Source organism: Serinus canaria, chromosome 11 (genome assembly GCF_022539315.1).
Source record: "Serinus canaria isolate serCan28SL12 chromosome 11, serCan2020, whole genome shotgun sequence".
NCBI lineage: Eukaryota > Metazoa > Chordata > Aves > Passeriformes > Fringillidae > Serinus > Serinus canaria.
The window spans coordinates 18,668,006-18,695,727 of NC_066325.1; the positions used below are offsets into that span (position 1 = coordinate 18,668,006).

General features: G+C 50.1%; 2 protein-coding genes and 1 non-coding gene across 3 annotated transcripts in view; 1 reads left to right on the plus strand and 2 right to left on the minus strand.

Annotated features, from left to right (window-relative positions):
* Positions 1–336: 336 nt before the first annotated feature.
* On the minus strand, positions 337–409 carry TRNAM-CAU (transfer RNA methionine (anticodon CAU)). Its single transcript has one exon. It is a non-coding gene; the product is annotated as a tRNA-Met (tRNA).
* Positions 410–8,959: 8,550 nt separating this feature from the next.
* On the plus strand, positions 8,960–17,494 carry MAP1LC3B (microtubule associated protein 1 light chain 3 beta). The gene is made up of 4 exons (XM_050978796.1): positions 8,960–9,119; positions 11,626–11,681; positions 13,982–14,088; positions 15,991–17,494. Exons 1-4 carry the CDS (start codon positions 9,080–9,082, stop codon positions 16,163–16,165), a joined length of 378 nt encoding a protein of 125 aa, XP_050834753.1. The 5' UTR covers positions 8,960–9,079; the 3' UTR covers positions 16,166–17,494.
* Positions 17,495–17,632: 138 nt separating this feature from the next.
* The window catches only part of ZCCHC14 (zinc finger CCHC-type containing 14), a 47,413-nt gene continuing 37,323 nt past the window's right edge, over positions 17,633–27,722 (minus strand). Inside the window, exons 8-13 of the mRNA XM_009090775.4 lie at positions 27,054–27,327; positions 25,709–25,800; positions 24,647–24,774; positions 24,211–24,351; positions 22,675–24,141; positions 17,633–21,784 (exon numbers count right to left, since the gene is read on the minus strand). Of these exons, the coding sequence (XP_009089023.2) occupies positions 21,729–21,784; positions 22,675–24,141; positions 24,211–24,351; positions 24,647–24,774; positions 25,709–25,800; positions 27,054–27,327 (2,158 nt within the window). The 3' untranslated portion in view covers positions 17,633–21,728. The remainder of the gene's footprint in view (positions 21,785–22,674; positions 24,142–24,210; positions 24,352–24,646; positions 24,775–25,708; positions 25,801–27,053; positions 27,328–27,722) is intronic.

Sequence of the window (27,722 nt, forward strand, 5' to 3'; positions counted from 1 at the left end):
CGTGCCCGCCGCTGGCTCCGCCCACAGCAGCGCCCCGCCAATCAGCGCCGCGCCTGCCGCGTGGCTCCTCCAATCAGCGCCTCTCCATCTAGCCCCGCCACGCCCCCTCAGGTAGCGGACGCCTGGTCTATAACGGACACAACCAGCGCGCGCGCCCCCTAGCGGGAGGAGGGACCGCCCGCATGGCGGGGCCGCTGCCCGGTAACGGGGCGCGCTGCGGGGCTGGGGCCGCGTCCCGTCACGCTTCCTGCTCCAATTCCATGAAAAAAAACCAGACACGCCCTTCCCTTGGAAGGTCTGGCTGCGGGAGAGGAAAAAAAAGGAGGAAACCATCTTTGCCCCGTGTGAGGATCGAACTCACGACCTTCAGATTATGAGACTGACGCGCTACCTACTGCGCTAACGAGGCTCCTCGATTACCACTCTCGCAAGTACTACTCTCGTTCCTATTCCTCCCCCCTCCCCGAGCCTCTCCTGGTGCTCGTGTCTTCACCGCCATTCCCGGCGTGCTGCCTGAGAAACCTCTTTCCTTACAAAAACCTCCTTTTCTGCACCTCTTCTGATCATTTCGTTGTTTTTTTCCCCCATTCCTTCTTTTCCCTGCTTTTCTGCTAGCCAGACCTCTGATTTTTTGCAAATGGCTCCTCTTTCCTACTGTGTTCTGCAAGAAACATCTTGGCTTATGTCTTTTTTTGTTTTTTTTTTTTTAATTTTAAAAATGGCTCCTTTTTATTCCATGTTTTTCTGCAAAACAGCTGCAGAGTCCTTTGGGGTTCTTAAGCATCCTCATCCTGCTGGCCAGGAATAGACTGTGAGGGCTGTGCTGACAACAGACTCACAAGGAAATCAAGTTGCTTCCACATATTTAACAAAAATTAGAGCCAGCCTCGTTTGCTGTGAAGAGAAGCTGTTCTACTGGGATTTCTGCACTGGAATGAGCTCCCTGCTCTCAGAGAGTGCTCAGCACAAGAGGGTCCCGAGTGATGCTGGCTGAAGTGCTGCCCTGAATCCTAATGGAGGGGCCTCACCCTCAGCGAGGGTCCCAGGGATGCAGTCGCCATGACAATCGAGCAACAAATCCCCAAACTGGCAGAAGATGGGAAAACAGAGATTTAATTGAAGCAGAAAGTCTGAGAGCATCGCCCACGAGAATCGCTGCAGGGAGGCTGCTCTGCAGAGCAAGGAGCTGGCAGAGGATGAAGGAGGAACACCACTTTGGACACTGTAGAATCCCTCAATGGTTTGGGTTGGAAAGGACCTTAAAATCATCTCATTCCACCCCCTGCCACGACAGGGACACCTCCCACCATCCCAGGCTGCTCCACGCCCTGTCCAACCTGGCCTTGGGCACTGCCAGGGATCCAGGGGCAGCCCCAGCTGCTCTGGGCACCTCCCCACCCTCCCAGGGAACAATTCCTGCCCAATATCCCATCCAGCCCTGCCCTCTGGCAGTGGGAGCCATTCCCTGTGTCCTGTCCCTCCATCCCTTGTCCCCAGTCCCTCTCCAGCTCTCCTGGAGCCCCTTTAGGACCTTCAAGGGGCTCTGAGCTGTCCCTGGAGCTTCTCCTCTCCAGGTGAGCACCCCCAGGTGTCCCAGCCTGGCTCCAGAGCAGTTTTCCCAGATTTTGGAGCAGCTCTCTGGCTCCTCTGGGCTCTCTCCAGCAGCTCCACGCCCTCCTTATGCTGAGGGCTCCAGGGCTGGACACAGAGCTCCAGTGGGATTTCATGAGAGCAGACAGAGAAGAGGGGAGCATCACCCTCCATATCCTACTGCTCACAGTCCTTGAGTCTCACCAGACCAGATGAGATGCTTGAGCTGCCCACAGATTTTGCCAAGGGTCTGATGGGCAGCTCTTGTTGTCAGGGTCAGAACACCCTGATTCCAAGGACCTGGATATGGGATGATGACATGATGAGTCCAGGCTGCCTGGCTCATGGTACAGACAACATTGCTCCAGCCCTGGGATGAGTAAATGCTCAGCTTCTCCCAGGCTGAACCGCTGCATTCCACCCCCTGACTCTGCCCACGGGCAGGATGAGGTGTCATTTTCAGTGCTGTGCTCATCCTTTGGGGCCTCAGTGATGGACAAATGGAGAGCCCACAGTTCTGATTACATTACAAAAAGCTGCTCCAAGCATCTAAACCGAGGCACATGGGCAGTGAGTCATGTAGAGCAAACATCAAAGCTTTGGAAACACGGCCAGAGCTGTTTTCCACCTGTAGGGAATCACGTGGCTTTTCCCACATTACATTCTGCTCAGCTGGTACTTAAAGGTTCTGACACAGCTTTCAAAAGCCTTGTCATGTCTGTTTGTTCAGGAAGGGATGGGTTCATGGAGGGGACAGGGGAAAGTACTGATGGCAAGGATTTTTGTGTGAATGAAACAAAAGATGTCCTGGGTGACATTGCCTGGAGCAGAACCACGGCAGAATACAGCACACACATGCTTTCCCCTCTTTTGCTTTTATATTTTTATCTGAACTTCATTTTTTTCTCCTTTCCCACTGAATGCTCCTGCAGCCTAATCACCCTACAACCTTCTCTCCTTTCCCTCACCCACCTGACCCCTCTAACCTGACACCACAGTCTTGGCTCCGTGGGTGCTGAGCCACATTTCCCATCCATCATATTTCCTTGGCCCACTGACCCTCTTCCCAGTCCAAGGCAGCAGAAGGCAGGACTGGGAAGGGCTGTGATGGACAGCCCATCACAAATCCATGCCAATTCCCACGGAGCTCCATTGCCCTGTGCTGATTTCCTGCAGATGGGGAAGGGCAAAGGGAGAAGGCAGTGCCCACCTCCATCCCACACTGATGTCAGCCAGAGCCCAGCAAAGCCTGAGGCAAAGCTCCCAGTGCTCCAAGTGACCATATTTCCCATTCTAACAGGACAGAGTGAGGGAACCCCAGCCCTTCATCACATCAGAGAGGAGAAACAATTGCTGTCTCCAGTTTCCAGTGCTGTTCTTGTGGAGCAACACACAATAGCTTTGGAGCCTGGGCACATCCAAGGTCACTGAGGCCCAGAAGACCTCAGTGCACAACAGGAAGGTTATCACTGAGTATCACCTTCAACTTCAGTCATCAAAGTCTAAAATTGCTGCTTTCTCCCCTATCTTCCCAGATCCATTATCTGAATCAAGCAGCTTTGTTTGTGACAGTAGGGAAAACAGGAAAAGTGTGTTATCATCATCTCCCATCCTCTGTGGCACTGTCTGAGCACCTTCCTTGGAAAACATTCCCAAGTAATGGCCTGGAGCTCTCCAGTGCTGCTGTCTGAGGCAGGCAGCTCGCAGCCCTTACCACAGGGATCTTGGAAAAGGATATAGAGAAAGGGGAAATGTTATTGTTTCATTTCCCCTCAGCAATTAAGGAGCTGATGCAGCTCTCGCTGTAGTCAATTAGTCTTCACGCTCACTAAAGGGCTTTGGATGGGTCCCAAAGTTAGTGTCCTCATTTTCTGTAATCCTGGAAGTGTTTATGCCTTCCCAGGCTCTGAGAGGGATGAGCCAGCTGATGGCATATCCAGCCAATTATAACCAGAACAGAGAGGGGAGAAGGATTTATTTTCCATTTGGCAAGAGGGACAGAGAAGTATGGCAAGGCAGGCCGAGACAGATGAACAAACCCTGTCTGCAAGCCCTGCTTACCACAGAGAGTATTTGCAGCATGTTTTTTTGGCGTGAGCCTACACTGAGATTTCTGCTTTGTAATAAAAAACAAAGACTGCTCCTGCCTCCTAAAAAACTGCTCCCATCCTTGGAGGGAGGACACATCAAAGAAGGAATATCCCAATAGAAAGGCTGAAGAGTTTTGCCTTGGTTTTTGTCATGTGTGTATTTTAAGCTGGAAAACAGCTTTTCTTGTCCTGGGACTGATTTCTAATTTCTTTGCTTTGTGGACACTGATCTCACCAGATTTGTAGGATAAAGAGCATTGGACACGCTGGGCTCTTCAGGGAAAATCCAGAGCACTGCAGAAAAGCTGCTGATGGCTCAGGAAGTGGTCACCTCCTGCTTTAGAGCAGAGCTCTGTGCCCTCTCTTTAACTGGCTCCTCACTGCCAGAGGGCAGGGATAGATGGGATATGGGGAAGGAATTCTTCCCTGGGTGGGTGGTGAGACCATGGAACAGGTTCCCAGAGAAGCTGTGAGTGCCTCATGCTTGGAAGTGTCCCCTGGACAGGGCTTGGAGCCACCTGGGATACTGAAAGATGTCCCTGCCATGGCAGGGAGTGGCACTGGATGAGCTTAAGGTCCCTTCCAAGCCAAACCTTTAAGATCACTTCCAATGCCAAACATCCCATGATTCTATGACTTATGGAAGAGGGTATGATCTTTCTTCAACGTGCTGTCCTTGCTTCCATGAGGAATCAGTCAACCTAAAGGCTGTGAGTGCCTGGGGTCATCCAAGACATCACAGCACTTCAACCACAAGCAGATCTCGTCCCTCCAGCTTTGGCCCCAGGCCAGCCTGAACAATTTAGTCCTGTTCAACACCTGGAACAGCTCAGCTGGCAGAAGGATTCTCCTGCTCTGGAGGGCTCAGATGTTGGGGGTGCTACTCCTGGCTGCTGTTCCGTGGTTGTGCAACCCCAGGCAGCTCATGGAACCTCTCAAGGTCAGCAAGGAGAGTGTTTCCTGAACCACAGGCAACGTAGTGCTCACTTAATATTTGAACACGTGGGGGATTGCTTCAATCCTAGGAGTATGAAAAGCCAGGGGAAGACCTTGTTCCACACCGTGTTATTCCATGGTTTCCCCGTTCTGCCTCCGGTGCTCGCGCTGTGGCTGCTGCTTGCCAAGATGTTATGGATTTTGTGAGTGAAATCAGTACACAAACACAGCTCAGTGCTGCTTACACCAACTGATTCACCGTGTTCCAGCAAGCAACATCTCCCATTTCAAACCTGATCCTGGAGCCAAGAGCTGTTTGCTGGAACAGCAGGAACAGCAGGAACTGACGTCAGTTATGGTACCCAGCAATGATGTCTTGGGCAATCCTTCTTGCAGAGGGAGTGCAGGGAGTTTTTAGCCAAAGATTCTATGAAAATGATGTTTTTGTGATGACATTGCACACATCTGTGTGTTAGCTTGGATTTACCATCCAAAAAAAGCGTGTCTAATAGTCTAGAACATGTGATATTCCAAAGGACAGTGCTGTGCTCCCACTGAGGGACGGGCTCAGCTGTCAGACCTGAGAGAAAACCCACCCAGGCAAATTGTGGGGTTCCTCTCTAGCTTCACTTCTCTCAAATTACACTTTTCTACCCCTCAAAATAGATATCTGGCCATTCTCACCACTTCTTCCTTAAGTTCTCCTAACGCAGAAGGTGAAATTTGAAGTGTGGAAATTTGTTCTTGAGAGTAGCCACCATCTTGAGGCAAATTTAAGATGAAAACTTCCCAGAAGAGTTATTTTAAGGCACTGCAAACAATTCTCTACAGTCGGATTCTGATGAAAATCTCCAATAGCAGCTGGGTAATGGCTGCACACTTATAAAGAAACCAAACCCACATTAATCTCGAGCTGGATCGATAAGAACAATTTGTGAGCAAAGAACTGAGGGGAGGTATTTTAATTCAGGTTGAAATGCAAGTTATTATCAGCACAGTGTCCTTCCTTTTATTTTATGGGGCTTTTCTCTCTGTGTTCCTGGTGAATTTAATACTGCTGACAGCTGCTGAGCTCCCAGCCCCACACAGTGAGTGCTGTCTTCCAGGAAGGGTGCAGCACTGCAGAGGAACAGCTTTGTCTGTTCTTTGGGGGAAAAAAAGAAAAAAAAAAAAAAAAGAAAAAAAAGCCTTTTCAGTCCTGTTGTACCAGAAAAGTGAGGGGATGATTTATTATTCTAAATGTGAAATACACTTGTTTCATTGTGAAGCAGCTCATGTGGGAAAAAAATAGGAAAAGTGGGAGTTTTTCCCAAGGGAAATGCTGTGAATATCAGCCACGGTTTGAAGTCACTGTTCATACTGGATTTTTAACAAAAAAACTCCAACCTTGTGGAAGACAGAACAGTTGGGAAAACCTGTGTTGCTTTTTTTTTTTTACTTAGTATTTAGTCTGGTGTACTAGATGCAGACAGGAGGATCTGAGCTGGAATCCAAACCCAGCCTGTGCTCTAACCTGCCCGGTAAATTTGGGAAATCACATCTCCTTTGCCTCGTGCCAAACTAGGGCTGACAGGGATTGCAGGGGATTATTTCCCCCATCCTTCTCCCTGAGATCAGAATGATTCTCCCTGAACTCTTCAGAGCAGATGTTTTACTAATTTCTCATTAAATAAAAACATCCAAAGGTGATTTTTCCATTTCTTTCCTAGGGAATTTCTTCTGGTGCTCAACAATTCTTACCCTTATTCCAGTCCCTAATTTCTGTGGCCTTTTCCAAGCTGTAAGCTCATTATTTCTCATCCTGGTCCCACAGCAGGCAGGGAAGAGCTAATTCCCTCCTGCTCTGCAGAAACCTTTTGCATATTTGAAGACCATGTAATGTCCCCTTTGGGTTAAGTCTCCTCTTCCTCAGCCCAAATGCTTTGTAAAGTGTTCTAAGGCCAGGATAAAAACGAGGGCTCTGTTCCAGCACCATCACCGAGCCTGAAGCCAAAGCATTTTCCAAAGCAGAGTTTTCTCACCAGGGCTGGGGAGCTGTGCTGAGGCAGAGCTGATCCCAAAGGCTATGTCCATGCTGTCATTCCAACTGCTCCTAACACCTTCCTCAAATCCAGACTCGCCAACTGTCTGTGCTGTCGACACGCAGACACGGGAGAGGGCTGAGCTGAGGAGGGAAAGGTCAGGCGAGTCTCGGTGTGGATCTAAGTTTCCTTCTCACAGTCTCTGCAGATTATTTATGAGAGGAGCATGTGATAGCCCAGCCTGTCAGCAGATACTCTGATTGTGGCTCTCCCCAAGCACCATATGGATGCTTTCAGCCGGAGCTGCAGCCCTGCTAACAGTCGGCTTGTGGATGCAAACCACACGGCACACACAGCCGGGGATTTCAGCCCTGACACCAGGACACCAGCACCTGCACGCCCCAAAAATAACATTATGTGGTTTCATCCTCCTGCCTTCAGCCCTCAGACACAACTCTGAGAGCATGGTGGATTTTCCTCAGCCTGGAAATTGTTTTTTTTTAAAGGCAGGCATTTAAATAAAGAGTCCTGTTGACACAGAAATTTGGGATTGGTGTTTTAAGCTGCAGTTGTATCAGTGTTCTGCTGGTCATCCATGTCTCACCTGCTATCCCTGGACAGTGATGTGATGGACAGAGCAAACACACACCTCAGGGCTGTATTTCCTTGTTAGTCACATCTTCAATGGCCTCATAATGACAGGCCACAGGAACTGCGTGACCCTGAATCACAAAATTAGGTCATGAACCCTCATTCCTTTGTGTGAGTGCAGATTCACTCCAACTTCAATGTATCTCTCCACCCCTGAAATGCAAAAACACTGACAATCTCTAAGATGGTTGGAGAGCTGTCCTTCTCCCTGTTCCCTTAAGGACAATCATGGTCACAGCTCCCTGTCCCTTGGATTGTTCAGTAAGATTTTGCCCTATTGATGCAAAATCATCCTTAAATTCAAACCACGGTGCCAGAAACGTATGCGAAAGAGAGAGAAAGAGAGATGCAGCTGAAAGGCTCCAGCCAACAGCTTGTGTCAGAAAGCTGCTAAGCAGGAAACAGTTGGGCAGTTTTATTCACAACGTGGAATCTGTGACTGAAGTTGTGATTTAATCAATTCCTCACAAACTGCATCAGACCGGGGGGTGGCTTCCAAGAGAATCGGAGCACCTGCTCCTGAAATTTTGTTCTTCCAATCTAAACTCTACCTATATCCATGTCAATGTGAAGGCAAACTGGTGACAGATCATTGAACTTGCACTTTTGCATGGAGAAAAGTGCTTAAGTGTTCATGTTGAAGGGGACATTGTGGGCCACTCCAAGGTGGCCATCCTGCGAGTTCATGGAATAATGGAATAATGGAATACCAGGTTGGAGGGGACCTCAAGGATCATCTGGCCCAACCCTTCTTGGCAAAAGCACCATCTAGACAAGATGGCTGAATCTTAAAAGTGCCCAACATTGGGGAATCCACCACTTTCCTGGGGAGATTGTTCTTTTTTGTTGCTCAAGGGGAACATGGCAGGGTGGTCGCAAGGTGGTCGTGGCTGTGTCACTGAGGAGAACACGATCTGAGCGCAGAGGCGGCCATGGCTGTGTGTCACTGAGGAGAACATTGCCTGGCACCAAGGTTGCCATGGCCATGTCACCGAGGAGAACACGGCCTGGCACAGAGGAGGCAATAGCCGTGTGTCACTAAAGAGAACACAGCCTGGCACCGAGGAGACCATGGCCGTGTCACTAAAGAGAACACAGCCTGGCACCGAGGAGACCATGGCCGTGTCACTAAAGAGAACTCTGCTTGGCACAGAGGAAGCCATGGCTGTGTCACTAAAGAGAACACAGCCTGGCACCGAGGAGACCATGGCCGTGTCACTAAAGAGAACACAGCCTGGCACCGAGGAGACCATGGCCGTGTCACTAAAGAGAACTCTGCTTGGCACAGAGGAAGCCATGGCTGTGTCACTAAAGAGAACACGGCCTGGCATCGAGGAGGCCATGGCCCTGTCACTAAAGAAAACACGGCCTGGCACCGAGGTGGCCATGGCCCTGTCACTAAAGAGAACGGGGCCTGGCACCGAGGAGGCCATGGCCCTGTCACTAAAGAAAACACGGCCTGGCACCGAGGTGGCCATGGCCCTGTCACTAAAGAGAACACCGCTTGGCACAGAGGCGGCCATGGCCGTGTGTCGCAGAGCAAGAACACCGCCAGGGCACCGTGACATTCCCCCAGCACCCCGGCTGTGTGTCACCGAGGGCCACGGCGGCCATGCCGGCGCTGCCCGTGCCACACTCAAGATGCCGGCGGGGCGAGGCGGAGCCCGGCTGACGCGCTGTCAGCTGACGGCCGAGCGGTCGCGGCGGCGCGGGGGGCGGGCGCCGGCACTCGGAGGTGTCCGCTGCCGCCGCGCAGAGCCGCCGCCGGGCCCGGGCCGAGCGAACGCCGCCATGCCCTCGGAGAAGAGCTTCAAGCAGCGCCGCACCTTCGGTGAGCGCCCCGGGGAGGGACGCGGCGGGATGCGGCCCGCCGGAGCTGCCGGTGCCGCCTGGCTGCGGGGGGCTCGCCGCGGTGGCGAGGGGAGGGGGCCGATGGCGGTGGGAGCAGCGAGGATCCGCGGGCGGCTCCTGCTGACAGCGGGGCCCCGCGGGCGGAGCGGGCCCGGGGCCGTCCCGGTGTCCCGGCCTGCTCGGGGCTGCGGCGGAGTCCAAGCCCGGCCCGTCCTCCGGCGTTGTTTACCCGGCCGGTTCGGGACATGGGGGTTTGTGGTGTCGCGAGGCGTGCGGTGGCAGCTGTGCCGTGCCCGGCTGAGGAGATCTGCGCTTGGGGTGGGGAGATCTCTTGGTGGCATCGTCTGTTATCGACTGCAAAACTCCCAGGAGCCTGGAAACATCCTCGGTGTGTGTGCCAGCAGCTGGGCCTGCCCTTCCCTCCGGTGTCTGCTCAGTGTCCGGCGGCCTCTGCGCCAGTGGCAGCGGAATTAAAGCTCCGCTGGCAGCCGGTGCCTGGCGCGGGGAGAGGAATTCTCCACCCGGGCAGCCGCGACTGCACCGGGGCGTGTGGCTCCTGTCTCTGTTTGGCTCAGAAAACAAGCAGGGCATCGAAAAGAGCTGTGTAATGATGGCTGGGAAAATGAGATTAGTGCCTTCCGAGAAGGAGCAGCCTCGATAGAGCCGCGGCACGCTTCTGTGTGTGCGCTCAGGATGGGACCGGAGCAATCAAAGGGCTCGGGCTCTGCCCGTCTGTGTCAGGGAGGGAGGCTGAAGCTCTGCGAGGGTAACACGAACTGGCAGCGTAACCTATTTCTGCATGAACTATAAAATCCCGTACGTGAGATGGAATTGGTGGAAGTAATTGATCCAGATTTTCCTTTCTTCCTGCCTTTGGGTTAAAGTCAAGCTGCTTAAGAGAGCTTTGTGATGTGCCCACCCTTGCCTTTGCTGTTGTGCTAGATGTGAGCTGTTCCCTGCAGCAGGGAAGCAGGGAGGATGTGGGTCTGACAGAAGTCTGTGTTTATGACACCCCTTCTCTCAGAGCCTTCCAAAACTGTTGTTGACCCCATCGCCTGTCAGCAGCCTCTGTTGCAGGTATTAAGTTCAGCTAGGATGGCAGCCAAGCAGTTGCCACTGCAACTACTGTCGTCAGAGAACAGTGTTTATCTGTGGCTGACTGGGGCCTGATTTTGAACACACCACACACAATAATCTCCATGATTTGCCCGGTTTATGTTCCTTCTACTCCGGGGAGTTCTGCTGAATAACATTGCTGTGAACAAACCTGTTCCAGCAGAAAAGTTAGTGCTTGCCAGGTGGATGATTGGTCTCACTCTTTCCACATATCTTTTGTGTTTTTGGTTAATCTTAAAAAGTATTTTAACGAGGTGGAACTCAATGCCCTTGAAGCGCTCCTGCTGGGCTGTGGGAATGTGGCTGGGGATCTGGGGTGGCTTTCAGGTGAAGGCTTTGCATGCTCCTTGCCTGAGTTCTGCTTGATTCACCTGCAGCTCCAAACGGTGATTCAGGGAGCTGCATTCCTAGCCAGGCTCCTGAGGAGGATGTGCTCCATGGGCACAAACACGGACTGATGTTATTGCTGAGTGTCCTGCCATTAGCATTCCAACGGGGAGCTGGCGTGAGTGCTTCTCTCCCTAGGCAGGTGTGTGTTCAAGCCATGATGCAACACTAAATCATCTCTCGGAGCTGTTTGGAGCCTGAAAACAGCCTGGAAAGCCCCGTCCTGCTGAAGAACAGAGGCTTAAAATTGAGTTCACTGAATCTGAAAGTAGGCAGGGGACAGACAGACGAGGCAGCCCCTGAAAGCAGCCGGGCTGTTTACTCTGCCTCGTGTACTTTAGCCAGGTTCATGATATCTGTTCTATTAATATTTCTGTCTGAGGAGAGGTGAACTTTATCGTGAAAACTGGCACGGAGAGTGGTAAAATGTGTAGGTCCAGCAGAGCCTCCAGCAGTTCCTGCAACAGTGGGTGAGGCCGAGTCAAAATAAAACCTGGAATTCGGTAACAGGAGAGCACACAAGGAAAGCTGATGCTGCCAGCCTTGGGCCAGTCCCGGGGCTCAAATAATTGTTGACCATTTCCTCTTCTGGGACCTGACAGAAATAGCACAGGGTATTTAGTTGTTCGTTTGGGTGGTGTAATTTGAGGCCTTAACTGTGTGAGGTTAAATGTGTGCTTCAGTGGGCAGAAAGTGAAGGGTGTGGGGAGGGAAGGATCTCCTTTAACACTTTCTAGGAGTGCCAGGCAGGTGCACACAGCGCTTGTCACCTTGGGTTAAGGAGCAGGTTATCAGCTGTCACAGGAGAGGCTGTACTCCTGATAGTGCTGGCCCATTTGGAAATTGCTTTGCCTGAATTTCCTCTTCTGGCTTTTCCTGACACATGGTCCCTCTGTTCACTGGTGGAGAAATAAGGAAATAAGGAAATAACAGCATTAACTGTGAATGTTTAAGCAGGTTTTTTTTTTTTTAATCCCTTGCAGAACAAAGAGTGGAAGATGTACGACTGATTCGGGATCAGCATCCCACTAAAATACCAGTAAGTCCAGTTCTTTTAATTTTTTTGCTTCAGTTTCCAGCCTCATGGTCTTTTTAGCAGTTGGAAAGCTGTGAAAGAGCTGTCCTGAGGGGACCAAATGAAAACCTGGCTGTCCAGGGTGGCTAAGCCTGGATTTCAGGAGCATTCTCGAGCAGTAGTTCTCAGGGTTGGTGTGGTGCAGCAAGGTGCTCACAGGAGCTGGGGGAAGTGGCATTTCCGGAGTTTTGCACTTGTATTTTGTAACTTGGAAGAAAACCACACCCCAGCTGAGCTCTGAGATCCTCCTGAGCACTCAGCTCTTCTCTCTGTGGTTTTCTTCTCCGAATTAAGAGTCTTCAGAGGCTCACCAAGAAGAGCAGACAGGAGTGCAGAGGCAGATATGGATTTGCTCATCAGCCTGTGCTGGGAAGGACAGAAATGCTTTTCTCCTGGGATGGGCTGGTGCTTAGGTCTCCAGGAATGCTGCTGGGCTGTCCAGCTCACATTGGATATCACCCCTCACCCTGTCACTCCTCAGCTGCTCAGCTCCAAACGCTGCCCAAGTTTGTATTTTATTTTACTTACATCCTCAAAGTTAAAAATGCAGAGAGTGTCCTGCAAGCAAAAGGCGTGGATTGTGTTCTGTCACTGATGAGTTCTTCAGCAGAGGGGACTGAATGGGACCCTCAGCCTATGGCTCTGTGATTTGGTGACCCCAGTGTGTGGAAATTTTGCTGTGAACCAACTGCTGCAAACTGTCCCGACTCCCTGAGCAAGCTCACTGACAGAAGCTGCTGTAGAAACAGAAACTGAAAGGTTTTCAGCTTTTCTTGAGCTTTAAACTCCTTCCTTCACTTTGGAGCTGCCACTGCTGCTTCCCTGTGCAGTTGGGCAGAGGAACAAGGAATACTTCACAGCAGAGATTTGCTGACTTTTTTGAAATGTTTCATTTTCCAAAAGGTGCTTTCCTTGCACGTCTGTTTCCTGACAAATATTGCTTTTTCCCCTCACCTTTCAGAGACCACTTAGCCATAGTCCCCAGGCTCTGTGAGCACAGATTGAAAGTCAGGGATTTATGGCAAAACCCTCACTTTAATTCAGTCGTGGACAAGTTCCAACCAAAAATTCAGAGGTACCTAAGGAACTTGCTGGAGATGTGGTGATGCAAACTCCCAGCTATCCCTGCTGGGATCCCTGGAGTCCTGCTGGGCCAGTCACTGCCTCGTTATTGTCATTAGCAGTTCTGGATGAGATAAGGTGGCAATGTCACACCAGATAATAAATCCCTCCTGTGCTGTCAACATCCTCCTTTCTGCCGTGTAGAAATATCTACTGCTTAAAAATAGTGGGGCTTTGTTACCCAGAATGAGCCAGCATTTATTTCAACTGATGTAAGGCTCTTTCTCTGGTAGAGTTCAATCAGCATCTCTTCACCTGTGCAGCTTTTTAGGATCAACACAGCCAGACCCCGTGAGCATGGAGAGGATCCAAGGGACTGGTGTCACGTAGCTCCTGGTGACTGGAAATCAACAAACCCCACATGGCCCTGGAAACGGGAGCACACGAGTTCTGAGATCACTTCTCAAAAGCAGGAGCTACCCTCAGTTGCTGGGCAGGGTGTTCCTTAAATTGGGAAATCTGCAGTTTCTCTGTGAATTAAGTGGTTATTACATAGCAGTTCTGGCAGAGTTACCGGCTCCTGAGCGTGCTTGAAGAAATTTTTTCCTTAATTTGGAAATTGGAAGGTTTATACCCTTCCAGAGTAGCTTTTTCTCAGGTATTGGAAGGAACCATGGAAGGTGAATGGAACAGCAGAGTCATCTGGAGTGGTGGCTCTTAAAGAGATGGCCTGAAACTGGAAAAATTCCAGTGACAACTGCTTGACCTGGCAGACTTGTACAGCAGCACAAACCCCTGGTCAGCCACAGCAGTGAGTTAGAGGGAAGTGGGCTTGATCTTTCCTTGGATTTCCTTGGTGCTGGGTATTTCAGTGCTGGGTTAAATGACTGCAGCAAAGGAACTCTCTTAAAATTGCACTGAAGCTGTGGAAGTGTGTAAAATCCCCGTGTGTTACCCCTTGTGCAGTGGCTCTTGCAAGCAGAACAGAGGAGCACGTGAAGGTAATTAATTCTCATGGAAACACAGAATTGTTTGGGTTGGAAGAGACTTTAGGATAATTGAGCCCAACCATGAATTGCTGCTTTTCAGACTGGAGATGCTGCATTCACAGATGAAGGGAAATGGAGCTGGCAGGGGGGAGATGAGGGCACCAGACACTGTTCCTGCCTTTCACATCTTCTGCTTTTTCTCTTTCTTCTCAGGTGATCATTGAAAGGTACAAGGGGGAGAAACAGCTTCCAGTTTTGGATAAGACCAAGTTCCTGGTGCCAGATCATGTCAACATGAGCGAGCTAATCAAAATTATCAGGTAGTATTGCTGGGATTCCAGTGTGAACTGATCAGCCTCGGACTGTGATGCTCTGTTAATTCCTCCTCTGGTGCACTTGGGAGGTCTAAGTGGAATATTTATCTCATGAGCACTAGGACAAATCCAGGAGAAGGTGCTTTTCCTTTTGCTTTGCTGGAAAAACCCCACTCTGAAGAGAGCTGGGCTGGTAGTCTGCCTCCAAGAGAAATAACATTCCCAGAGCTGTAGGAGGAGTGTGGGGCTGTGAATCCCTCCCTGGCTGCCAGGGGTCCTTCTGCCCAGCGCTTCCTGCTTGGCTATTTTGGGATGCCTCCTCGCTTCTGCCACGGAGTCCCCTCGGGAGTGGTGCCTCTTCCCACCCACTGGGAAGGGGAGTTTGGGCTCAGAGCCAGAGCTCTGCTCTGGCTGCTGCTTGGGGATGCTCATGGGATCCTTTGGGAATTGAGGTTTCCCTCAGTGACAGCACTGAGGCCTGGGAAACACCAGCTCAGGCCAGAGTGTTTCTGCCCTGGCTGCTTGCTCAGCTTACAGGAAAGGCAGAGGGGAACAGCCCCGAGTGGAAGTTGTGTGGTCAGAAATTCTGCTAGAAGTGCATCTGCTGGCTCAGCAGCAGTGTTTGATTAGGAAGGGTTCTCCAGAAGGGAGCAGCAAACCAGAGCTTGTTTCGTGCTGGTCACACTGCAGCAGGAGCTGATTTGTGGAGGCCACAGGCTGTGGGAGTTGTCCAGGGTGTCCAAACAAAAACTGTCACAGGCAAATCCCAGCTCCTGCAGGAGGAAGAAAGGCAGAGAGGGCTCTGGAGACAGGAACCAGGTTGCTCAAATCTTCCAGAGTTTCTCAAGAACATGAAAGCCCCTGGGCAGAGAGGTTAACTGCAGGCTGGAGGATTTTCTCACCTTTTTTCTCTGGCCTTACTGTTAATAAATGACTTGGTACAGGCCAGACTTGGGCCTCAGCCAGCTCCAGTGATGCACAGCAAAGCCCATCCTTCCCAAACCTTGGAGAGCTGCTGCCTTCCCTCAGCCTGCTGTCTCTGGAGTGATTAGGCTGGCTTTGGAAGGGTCCCTGTCCTGGCCTGTGGTTGGGAGCTAAATAAATCCTTGTTTCCAGCTGCTGCTGCCCCTCAGCAGCGAGTGGAAGCAGCAGGAAGCTCTTCTGATCTATTCTTTCCTTGCTTTGGTGGCAGCTCCACACTCCTGAGCTGCTGTTGCTCACTTGGTTTATCCAGTGGGAAGAGCTGCTCTCTGCAGACCTGCTCTGCAGGAGGCAGTTTAGCAGGAACACCCATTTCCCTGGAGCTGGAATGATCCAGGGCAAATCAGAAATCAGCTGTTTCCTGTGCCAGGCAGTTTGTGCAGCCTGTGGCTCTCTGCCCTTCCCACCATGCTTCTCCTGGGAGGGAGGGAGGGAGGGAGCAAGATGCTCCAAGGTTAAACCCAGGCCATTACAGAGCTGGTGACAAAGTGAGTTTAAAAGTTGCCCAGGTTTTGCAAGGAAGCTCTGCCTGTCTTTCCCAATCTTCCCAAGGATCTCTGGGTTTTCATTCCAGTGAGCTGCAAGCCAAGGGTCTCTGGTTATGCCAGGGGTGTTTCTTCCCAGTCCCTCCAGTTCAATGCCCTTCTGGAGTGCAGCTTTGCCCCTGAGTGAGGACTCTGCCAGTAGATGCTCCTGCCTGGATTTAGCAGAGGAATTCAGTCCAGTTTTGAGGGACAGGGCACAGGGGCAGGTTGGGGCATGCAGGGAAAGGTGCCCGTGACAGAGGTTGGAATGAGATGAGCTTTATTTAAATCCTTCCACCCCAAACCATTCCCTGATTCTCTGCTATGACCTTGCTGCCATCAGTGCTGAGGACTGTCCGTTACCATCTGTCCTTTGTCCCCCTTTCCCCTCACCCCTTCCCAGGCGACGCCTGCAGCTGAACTCCAACCAGGCCTTCTTCCTGCTGGTGAACGGGCACAGCATGGTGAGCGTGTCCACGCCCATCTCCGAGGTGTACGAGAGCGAGAAGGACGAGGATGGCTTCCTCTACATGGTCTACGCCTCCCAGGAGACCTTCGGAGCGCCAGCCTCCGCCTAGGACACGCCGCTGGGCCTAGCCTAGGATTTGGGTTGACCCTTGGCCATCACCCCCACTCTTCCCCACACACCCCCAGGGAAAGAACCGGATGTCACCTACGCTCTCAGTCCTTAGCATAGTCTTGCTTTAGCAGGTGTCTCATCTCACCTTGCCTTGTTTGTGACTATTAAACAGTACAGACGAGCACCTCCAGCTTTGAAACCTGCCCTAATAATATTCCACACAGGCACATTTACAGGTCTGGACCTGACGAAAGGAGCCCAATTGTGCACGTGACACTTGAAGAGAAAGGGACACTCGATTTACTTTTAACAGGCACCAGGGAGGAACTAAAGTGTTTCCCGTGAGTTTGCTGGAAATTCTCCCTACGATTCCTTAAAGTTTTTGGTTTTAAATGGGAAGGTTTCTCATGAGAGCAAATGCATTTTAATGTTCCAAAGGGGAGCTTTTTCTTCTGCAGCTCCATCAGACTCGTGTCAGCGCTGCAGGGAGTTAAGGCAAGTGCTCGGGGTGAGCTGGGGAAGGACAACTCTTTGTGTCTCCGGTTTTTGGGCGCCGCACGCTCAGGGGCGGTGCCGCTTTCTGGAATTCTCATACCAAACACCACAGCTTTATCGTAGTTTTAGGAAGTGTCTAACTGTAAAATGCACACCCAAACAGGTAACACTGAAATAAACTCCAGTCTGTTACGAATTCCCAATCCCTGTGTGTTCATCTGAGCTGGCTTCCAGTGATCCATAGGATCCTGCCCCTGGCCCGGAGCTCGGCGTTCCCGTGCCTGGCAGTTAGGAGGAGCAGCTCAGGGCCGGGAGCGGCTGCCCAGAGTTGACGAACAAATTGTGGCACGGCTGGAGGCTCCTGTGTCCCGGGCAGGGAGCAGGCTGTGCAGAGGGGAGCTCTCCCGTGGGACAAACCTGTGTTTCTCTAGTGCTGTCAGCGAGGCGTGGCGGGATCCCCGCGGTGTCCGTGTGTCCCCGGTGTCACCGGCAGCCCGGCTCTGGCGGGGACAGAAGCAATACTACAGCGCCTGGCACTGCGCGGGGTGCACGCGTTGTACCTCCTCCACCTCGTACCTCCTCCACTCTTTGCATGCATCTCCTTTTCCCGGGGCCCCCTGCCCCTTTTTTATTGTCCTTTGTGTTTTTACTCCGACGTGAACTTTTCGATGCAGCTTGTTCTCTGTTTAGTTCTGTTCGTGTAAGAACTCGTTTAACTCATAACTGACAACTGTACTTGTAATTACGACGTGATCGACTGATATTCCTGTACAAATGTTGCTTTTTTAAAATTAATACAGTGCTGATATGGATGGATTACATCCCAACTTAATTCCGGCTCGTGTGGTTATTCCTAGGCATTTTCTCAGCAAAATAATTAAAGGAATTAAAAATAATTCCCTGCTACTGCCAAGCTGGAGAAGCCCCCACACAGCTGAATCCCTTTAAAAGGAAAGCCAATACCAAGGGATTCTGTTTAACTCTTTATTTTCCATACATTAAATTTACTCAGATAAAAACATTCTAAAAATGTACAATTTAACTTTTAACAAAGTATAATAAAACATAAAAATCCCAATACCAGAATACTTGACATTTACAATTCAAAATCAAATTAGCTGAATATTAAATATTTACAAAACTATTTAAAATATTTATAAAGTTACATGCAGAATTTGTAATACTAGAAGTGATCGAAGTAAAAGAAATGGCTCAAATGGAGCAGGAATTTCCTTCATTCCTAATGGAAAGTTATGTCCAAGAGAAGCTGTTAATCTGCACTTGAAAACACACGGGACTTGCTTTCTGCTTCAGTACCAACACAGTTCTTGTGTACATCAGGAAAATTTCAGGGAACAAATGGGTAATTCCAAGGGTTTATTACAAGAGCTGTGGGGCCTCAACCAGCCAAAGTGATTCCTACTCTCACAAACGCTCCATTACGTGGATTTTTGTCCAGATTTGCCCATATTCATCCCATTTCCAGGAGTTCCAGACTAGCCCGAATCCAGTGCTCCCAGGGTCCCTCTGGCACAGCTCTGCTGCCCCACAGATGTTGGGAGGAGCTTTGCTCTGCCTGGTGCCCCAGCCTGGCTCATCCCAGGATCTCTCTGGGATTTGGGGGCATGGCCAAGGCCTGGTGCTGGACTCTTCCTTTGGGAAGTCTGGTGCTTAATTTGCCAAGATTTAATGACCGTGGTAATGAAAGGTTTCACAAAAAGCTGAGCGTGACAGAGCTGGTTTGGCTAAAAACCAGTTCTGATAAACTTTAATAATGGTTCAAATGTGGTTCTGATAAACTTTAGTAATGGTTCAAATGTGGTTTTCAATAAAAGTCAGGTGGAACCCTCTGAGCAGTATCTCAGTTCCCTCTCCTCCTTCTCTGCACTCCCTGTTAGGGTCGAGCCCAGAATATTTATTAATGCTTAATTTGCAGGGTGAGGAGGAGTTCACTGGAAATTCCATCCTATTTTGAGTCTTTCCATCATCAAATGGAAAATGCAGCTGGAACTGCCCCACCCACTGCTCCCTCCCCTGGGAAAGGCTCCTCACTGATTCTCCTGCCCCTGCAGGGAGATCACTGGGGATTCCCTTCCCTCTTACACTGAAAAATCATTCCCATTCCACAGTGAAATCCACCTGGAGAATTAATTCTTTTTATACTTGCAGGACAAAGATAGGGCTAAATAACATTCTTTGCAATCTCCATCTTTCAATGTACAAAAATAGGGTTAAAGAACTGGTTCCTTCAGGCAGGGCAGCTGGAACTCTACTATTCCAACTCAAGCTGCCTTGCTTTTTAGGGGTAAAAAGATGGATTTGTGCCTTTGAAGAAGAGATTAAGGATAATTTTACGGAATTAAGGTGCTCTGTTCAGACTTACCAACTTTGGTTGTTCTGGGTACAGAGTGGAGGGTGGTCACTGGCAGGTCTGAAGCCCCAGCTCGCTGGGATTTGGGGAAGGCTCTGAGGTTGCTGCTGGCTCACCAGATTTTCCTCTTGGACACTCGTGTTGCCTCCAGGTCCTTCTGGATTGGATCCTACTCCAAACCCAGACCCAACCGTTCCAAAGCGTCACCCAAATGCAGCCAAGAGCCACTTGAAGAAACATCAGCCATAACTTGACACAAAGGAAACAATCCCAAAGAAAGGAATGGAACAGTTTGCTGGAAACATCAGCCTGAACTCTACACACAGGAAAGGATCCTAAAGAAAGCTCTGGAGAAAGGAATGAAACAATTTGCTGGACAGACATTCAGTTTTACAGTCCTTTTGATATGATTTTTTTCTGTGAGGAAGATCAGACACAACTGTGCCCAGCCCTGGGCAGTAAAACAAAACACAACTGGTACAGAAATGACTTTTTTTTTTTTTTTTTTTTTTTTTGCTGCTGCTGTTTTTTTGCTGTTCAAGAGGGTTTTTGAACACTCACATGTGTGTTGAAATACAGTTTCTTTAAATACAATTTTAAAATACTGTTTAAAAAAAGTGAAAAAAATAATAACAACAACAATAATAATAATAACACTAAGTTTGGCTTTCAGCACATGTTCCAGGCCACTGGAGAGACCCTCAAAGCTGCAAATAGTAAACATGGAACTGCACGTTTTCCTTGGGCATGATGCAGTGGGACAGACTGTTCCTACCATTGTCTCAAGCTCATTAAGGCAAAGTAAATTGCATTGTCAGTTTTCATCCCTTTAGTGTTGTAGGTCTGAAGGTTGTTCATGGGAACACAGGGAACGTCCTCAAACACAGGCAGAGCCAACAGGGAGCGGGAGCTGGGCTGAGGATACACAAATCAGGGGGTTCTTATTGCATAGCAATAAAAGTATCTTTTGTTTGTTTGTTTGTTTATTCTGCAAATTCGGGTTTTGGATCCCTCCCTGGGCCCAGTTTGGTTCTGCCCACCCACGTTCCCGAGGCTCTCCTGATGCTCATGATCCCACGAGGCTGAGGCTGCCTTTGGGGAGAGACAGGGACACAGGGATGGCCCAAAATGTCCCTTTCCTATGAGCATGGCCCAGGAAGGGCTGAGCTCCCCCCTCACACAGCCCCATCTCCTGGGGGCAGCTCCAAACCCTCCTGCTCCCAGAGGACTTCCCAAGCCACTGCTCCACTACAAATCCTATGGATTCATCCTGCTGTAAGGAATACCTCCAAGTGTAAACAAGGCTTCAGACTTTAAAGGTGTCTCCCAAATTACAGGATGCAAATTCCTCTCTGTCAGACACTTTTACAGAGGAGGCCTCACCCATTTAATGCTGTCAAATTCCCGGGGGGGAGAGCCATGAGGATTAGGATCTTCTTTCAACCAGACAGGACCAAAGTGTTTCAAATTAGCAGTTCGAGATGGGTTTGGCTTCCTCTCGAGTCCTAATTTAGATTTGTCACCCACAAATGATGGACTAAGTAGTTAACACCAAAGCTACTCATCTACAACCTACTGCAACGAAGGAGGCCGACAAGAAATCCTTCCAAGTCTTGATAATAATGAAGTTTTTACTACCTTTTACATGTTTGACTCCCACCACTCCTGAATCCTGGGGTAGGAGCCAAAGGGTATTTTATATAAAGTAAAGCAAAAGCTTATCAACTCTGCTGCCAGAGTTCTTAGTTTGATTTTTTTTTTTTTGTTTTTTAGGATGGTTTAAAATTCATTTACAAAAGCAGAATAATAAGGTTTCTGTGAAAGAGACCTATATACAGTAACAGGACGTAAAGGTTTTGTGTATTACAGGAAAATATCCTTGAAGCCTTTATGACTCTGGAGTCTCTGGGACTTGGACCCTTGGAAACTAAGTTTATTCCAGTGCTGGGAAGCCAACACTAGCTAGTAATAGGTGAGACAATGAAGCACAAGTTTGTTTCCAGAAGGAACCGAAACTGCCGTGTGTTCTTTTGGAAGGGAAAAGAGAGACTTTTTAGGATTTTTATTGTGGAATTAAGTCCCGTAAGCCTGCTGGTGCCAATTTGTAAAGGTTGGAACTTCTTTGCCTCTTGCACTGGTCTCAGAGTGACACTGTCTGCTAAAAGTGCAGAAAGCTTGAAGAGTTTTACATTCTTCTGTAGTGCAATCCTTAAAAATCCCAGAGATTAGTGCCTGATCACTTTTGAAAAAAAGTAGACATTTTACCTAGCCCAGGGGTGCCAAAGTCCTTCCGGCCACTCCTACCTTCCACCTCAGAACAGAGCTGCCCTGGAGTCAGGCCTTTCACCTTGGAAAAGTCCAAATGTAGCAACATTCTCCAGCCAAAAAAGCACAGGGGATGTTGTACTTCCAGCAGGCACTGCAGCTGGCCAGCTCCACCATCCATCCATCCATCTGTCCATCCATCGGTCCGAGGACACGGAGTCAGGAGTTCCAACAACAAAGCTTGAATTTGGCAATCAAAACTGGGTTGGCTGCACCCCTAAGCTAGATTTTCTACCTAGTCTAATAAAGTAAAGCACCTTTGGATTAAAAAATACATTAAGCTTAACAGCAACTGGACGTCTCAGTTTTGCAGTTCGATCTCCGTCGCTCTCCATGGCTTTACAGCATCGTGGTGCCAGCTGGGGGAAGCTCAGTCTGTGGAGTCCAGACTTTCCGAGGGAGGGGCGTACTTCAGCCTGAACGTACCTGGGATGGGGACAGGGACACAGGGGTTACACATCAGTCACCTCCCACGGCTTCCCAAACCAGCCTGCTGCTTCCTACCCATGGAATGAATCACTGGAGCCTGGGTGCAATTTTGGGGCTGGCACAATTCTGGTTCACGGAATCCCACAATGGTTTGGGTGGGAAAGGACCTTAAAGCCCATCCAGTTCCAGCCCTGACACCTTCCACTAGTCCAGGGTGCTCCCCCCAATGTCCAACCTGGCTTTGGACATTTTCAAGGATCCAAGGGCAGCCACAGCTTCTCTGGGCACGTGTGCCAGGGCCTCCCCACCCTGACAGGAGGGTTTGAACAGCAATTCTTCATTTAGGTTATTGTGTTGGGAGGAAGGGAAGAAGAACAGAGATTCCAGTTTCTAAAATTCCAGGGGAACTTGCAATAATGACCGAAGCTGACCTGGCTGACAGTGCGGAGGCAGCAACAGCAGTTCTGCTGCAACCTGTCCACAGCAGCTTTCTCCCTTCCTTGATGTTTCTTCCCTCCCTAAAAGACAGTGCCAACCCCACAGAGCGTCTCGTCTGAGCCCTCCTCATGGGGCTGCCTAAAATCTGCCAATAGCTCAGACCATCAATTTTTAATAACAAAATATTTTTACAAGCCAGAGATTCCAAGACAGCATCAGACCCCAGGGGCAGGTCTCAAGGCCACACTCTGGATTGGATCCTACTCCAAACCCAGACCCAGCCGTTCCAAAGCATCATCCAAACACAGCCATGAGCCACTTGAAGAAACATCAGCCGTAAGGTGACACAAAAGGAACAATCCCAAAGAAAGGAATGAACCAGTTTGCTGGAAACACCAGCCTGAACTCTACACACAGGAAAGGACCCCGTGTGTCCCCCCAGCCTTTACCTTGCCGATTGAAATCCATGGGTGGCTGTTTGCAGTCCTGAGCTCTGTGCCCGCTGGCCCCGCAGTTGTAACAGGAGAGGTTCCCGTTTTTTTTGTGACTTGACCCATTGCCATTGCCCATCATCCCCTGTGCCTGGTACACCCCAGCCGTGCCCGCCATAAAGTTCTGCATGGGGGGCACGGCGAAGGTGGACTGGCCGGCCATGACGGAGTCAGGGGCCAGGCCGCTGTTGTAGGCCGTGTGCACCACGGGGAACGTGGTGCTGCTGTTGTACTGCTGCGTGTTGATGTAGCCGTTGCTACACAGGGGGTTGAAGGGCAGGAAAGGGAAAGTAAACATGGAAGGTCCTGAAAAGGGGTGCTGGAAATAGTTGGCGTAGCTCACGGTCATGCCGCTGGAGCCGCAGTTGCCGCTGCAGCCGCAGGAGCTGCACACCATGCAGCCGGGGGGCTGCGGTGGCGGCTGCTGGTGGTGGTGGTGGTGGTGGTTCTGGTTGGGGACGGGGACGCTCCCGGCCGAGCCGCCGCTGCTGCTGCTGCTACTGCTGCTGCTGCTGCTGCTGTAGAAGTTGTTGTCGGCGCCGGAGGAGAGCGTGGGGCTGGAGCTGGGCGCGGGGCAGCTGGGCAGGTTGGCCATGGTGGTGAAGGACGGGGACGGGTGGCTGCTGGAGGAGGCCGCGTTGCTGTTGGCGCAGAAGCTGCCCTGCATGGGCGCCACGGGCACGCTGCTCATGGCAGAAAAGGCAACTTTGGTGTTGGCTGTGTACAGAGCAGTCCGGGGGTTGATTATTGCAGGGGACACCGTTATTTGCATATTACTGGAGCAGGAAGTCTGTCCGGCCATGGCGGAGTCGGTGGGAAGAGACGACGACACCAGGAGTTTGATGGGCGGACGAGCCACGTGGAAGACTGTGCTGGACGTCACCGTGGCAGCAGTGCTCGTCTCCACTATGAGTCCTGGCTGCTGGGCTGGTTTGATCACTCTGTCCAGAGTGGAAGCGTGGACGACTTTGGTGCGAGGCCCAAAGTTCATGGTGGACGTGGGGGAGCTGTTCTCGGCACCCCCCGACAGCACCTGCAGGGGCTGGTGCGGAGAGGACGCGGACATGACATCCACCACGGCGTTCCCAAAGCCCTTCTCCATCTTTATGCTGCCCCTCGAGCCGGGAGACACTTTATTCCTTTCTTCCAAAGACAAGAGGGAGTGCACAGAGGACGAGAGCAGCTTCATGTCGGCGGAGCCGCGCTCCGGTTTGTGCACGGAGCCGAGCATGCGGATGGGGGCCATGTGCGATGGGCTCGGGGACAGCATCTGCATGGGCAGCGCGTGGTGGCCGGCGGGGCCCGAGCCGGCGTCGTTCTGCACGGGCAGCACCTGGGCTGTGGGCCTGGCAGAGCTCGAGGGGAAATGGTTCAGCAGCATCACCGGCTTCTCCTTGTCGGAGCCGTCCAGGTGGAGCTCCAGGCCTGGGGAGAGAGGGGCGGTGAGGACAGCCCTGGGCGGGGCAGGGGGCGCGGCCGCGGGGCTCTGCTTACGTCTCTCGTTCTCCTCGGCGCTGTCCGAGCTCTCCTCCCGTGCCTGGATGCCCATGGGGCTGGAGCTGGAGCTGGAGTACTCGGAGGAGCTGCCCTCCCGGGGCAGGGGGTGGGCTGGCTGATCCACATCCACTCGCAGCTCTGCAGGGACAGGGGACACGGAGGTGACACTGACAGCACCTCAGCAGAACATGGCCACGCTCAGCATTTACAGGGATACATCACAGGTGGAACAGAGCAGCTGCCCATTCACACCAGAGCCATGGAAAAAAATCACTTTTTATTGCCCCCAATAACCACCAAATCAGACTTTTATCTTGTTCCCTGTTAAGCCGATGGCTTTTGGAAGCTAAAGCTTGGAGAAGCAGCAGCACAGGAATGAGGTGACCCCTGTGCAGGCACAGCTGAGCACAGCAGTGTCCCCTGCTCCCCTTACCTGCAGCATGGTTGCCCCGGATACTCTGGATAGGCCCCACGTGGGAAGTGGGGGGAACCCTGGCCACCCCACTGCTGGTCACTGAGGAAGGTGTGGAGGGGTTTAGGCACCGTTTCTCGGACTTCTCCCTACAGGGTGATGGAGACAAGCATGAAGAGACAGAAATTGGCTAAAACACAAATAAATAAATCCATTTCTAAATGAACCCAATGCAGACAAAGCCCATTGAACAATCCACTGCTGCTGTGCCCATTTCAAATGGAAACACTTGGAAATCACAGCAGTGCTGACCAGAACTGCCAGCACTTAGGGCTGGACTATCTGCCATCTGATTACAACACTATGCTCTTATTTGTCCAGGGTAAAACATCACCAAACCCTGATTAAACTCTAAAATTTTATCACATATTATGTCAGCACATCCCAAACTCAAAGAGAAAACAAACACAGCCCCAAGATTTCCTTTTCCAAACAAACTCTGGAAAAACTAAGAGTGCTGATAAACGCTGCCAAGGAGCTCTGACAAATGGGAATGGATTTGGATTTCTAATTGCTTTTTAAGGAACAGCAGTAGCTGCAGAATGAACTCTTTCCTGGACGTGGAGATGCAAAAACCAGGACAATCTGTTGCATCAGTGTCCCCAAAGGGCTGTCACAGCTGTCTGGGGTCACCATGGGACACTGAGGCAGCTCCTGAAGTAGCTGTGCTCCATCCACATGGATTGGAGCCAGAAAATTGTCACTTCCTAGGGAATAAAGGCCTGGCTTTGGGAGTGCATCCCCTGGGCTTGCAAACCCAACAGCTCCCATCAATGTCAAGTGGATGGGCAGCCCAAAATCTTTGCAATAAATGTGATACAAGTTTAAAAAAACCTAAACACAATGTGTGTCCTTATCACAACCCTGACCAGGCAGCAGTAAACCATAAAGTGCTAACTATTGTTTAGTAATGGAGATAATAATCATCCATATCTCCAGCTGGGAATCATGGCAGGTTTGTGCTCTGGGAAGTAAAATTTGCATTTTTTGACCTTAAGAGACGTTCACCCAGCCCTCACTTACTTCTCGAGCTCTAGCTGGGTCTTGAGCTTCTTCTTTGCTCCCATGGTGAGGGACTCAAACTTATTCAGATCTTCCTCAGTAAGACTCAGAAACTTGAAAAGAAAAAATATGTTTAGTTTTATATCCTGAAATATTCTTATTCCCATTTTTAGTGAACAGCAATTCCAAAAGGCAACTTTAAAACCATTTTTAAATTCAAAGAAACTCTCTACTCCAGTTTTCAATTATAGTGCTAAAAGGAAAGTGTGGGGGACAGGCATGAAAGGAAGAACACCTGCAGATTTAATTTAATTAGGTGTGTGCTTGTATTAACCAGTCCCAATAAAGATGAAATAACTCATGTACATATTTAAATAGAATTTAATGAAAATAGAACTTGGTGATATCAGTGAATTTAAGGATCTTAGAAAATCACTCCAGTTTTCCCAGTGTGTCATTTACCACAGAAGTGCAGTAAAAATATACACCAATAGTAAATTTAATATGAAAATATAGAGATAGATACAGACATTTATATTATAATGTAATTAAAATGAAAGCCAGTGAAGTATGCATAATAATGTTTGCTTTTTTAAAATACACTGGAATATAGAGTTTTACTACTTTATTAAACAAAAAAACCCAGTATATTTCCCTTCTTATAATGAAGAAAATTAAATCAAGAAGCCTCTGGTAAGAGATTGAAATTAAATCCATAAAATATTCCAAAGCAGCACAAAACTGAGTTCAAGCCCTCCCTCCACTGGAGGGCGTTCCAGGCCAAAAGACAGAGGACAAGGAATCCCACTGGAGCTGGGAAAATGCTCCAAAACCTTGCTGAGATAAAATCCAGCACACACAGGTGTGATCTGGGACTCTTCCAATGCAAAGACATGAGAGATGATTTTTCCACAGGAATTTCTGCAGGAAACAAACCTCACTCACTCATGTTCATATTCATGCCACGAGTCTCTGAAAATCAAGTTCTTAAAATGAGGATAGCCAAATATTTTGGGAGAAAAATCAACCAAGAAGCAGAAATCAAGATAAATCAACATATTCAGGTATCTGCAGCACACAAAGGGATGTCCAGGAGCCAAGCAGAGCTCCTGAGGCAGCATCCCAGCCGGATCTCCAAGCACTCCACGAGGAAGCCTGGGAGAAGCAGCAGCTGTTGGACAGCCCCGGACACAAGACAGAGAGAGAACATCAAGAAGGTTTTCATCAATTCATTCCTGCTTTCAGAAAGTGAAAACCTCCCCAGCACGTGCCAGAAACTTGTGTGATCCTCAGTGCAGACATTCCCAGCCTGGAGAAGGTGGGGACCATTGAAAAGCTGGCTGCTTCCCTCCATCTCCTGCCCTACCTTTTCCATGGTGAGCTGTTTGAAGACGGGGTAATACTTGTGCAAGCGCAGCTTCCTGAGCCAGTCCAGGATCCCGTTTTGCTCCTGTGTCTGAGGGGTCTGAGGGCTGGAAGACATCAGCATGGCAGGGGAGGAGCTCTCCAGCTGGGAGCGATAGCCCAGCGAGGAGCCGGCGCCGCCGGAGTGCGAGCAGTGGGGCAGAGCCACGGGGGCAGCGGCCGAGTGCTGCACGTGGTTCTGGGAAGACTGAATTCCAGCCACCCCACATATAGGTCTGCAAAACAGGAACGGGGCTGGGTTTAGTTGGATGAGCTGGGACACCCAGAGCTCAGCTGCTGAGGCCACAGAAATCGGGGAAATTCACAGAAATTCTGGGGAAAAGCGCCCTGCTGGAGCCAGGGTAGGGATTTGTACCTGCCCTGCTGCACAGCTCAGTAAAACAGGGCACTCCTGGCAAAGGGTGAAGCTGATCTTCACCTTCAACAGAATTTTCCTTCAAGAATTTCCTTCAATAATCACAGATCTGAAATATTCTGCTGCCTCTCTGTGATTTAAAAAAGCTTCCAACAGAGCGACCTTTGCATTATTAAAAAGAAGTAAAGATCCCCAAATATAATCCCATGGACAATTTTAATCTTTCCATATGGAAGTGGCAAAAGAAGCCACAAT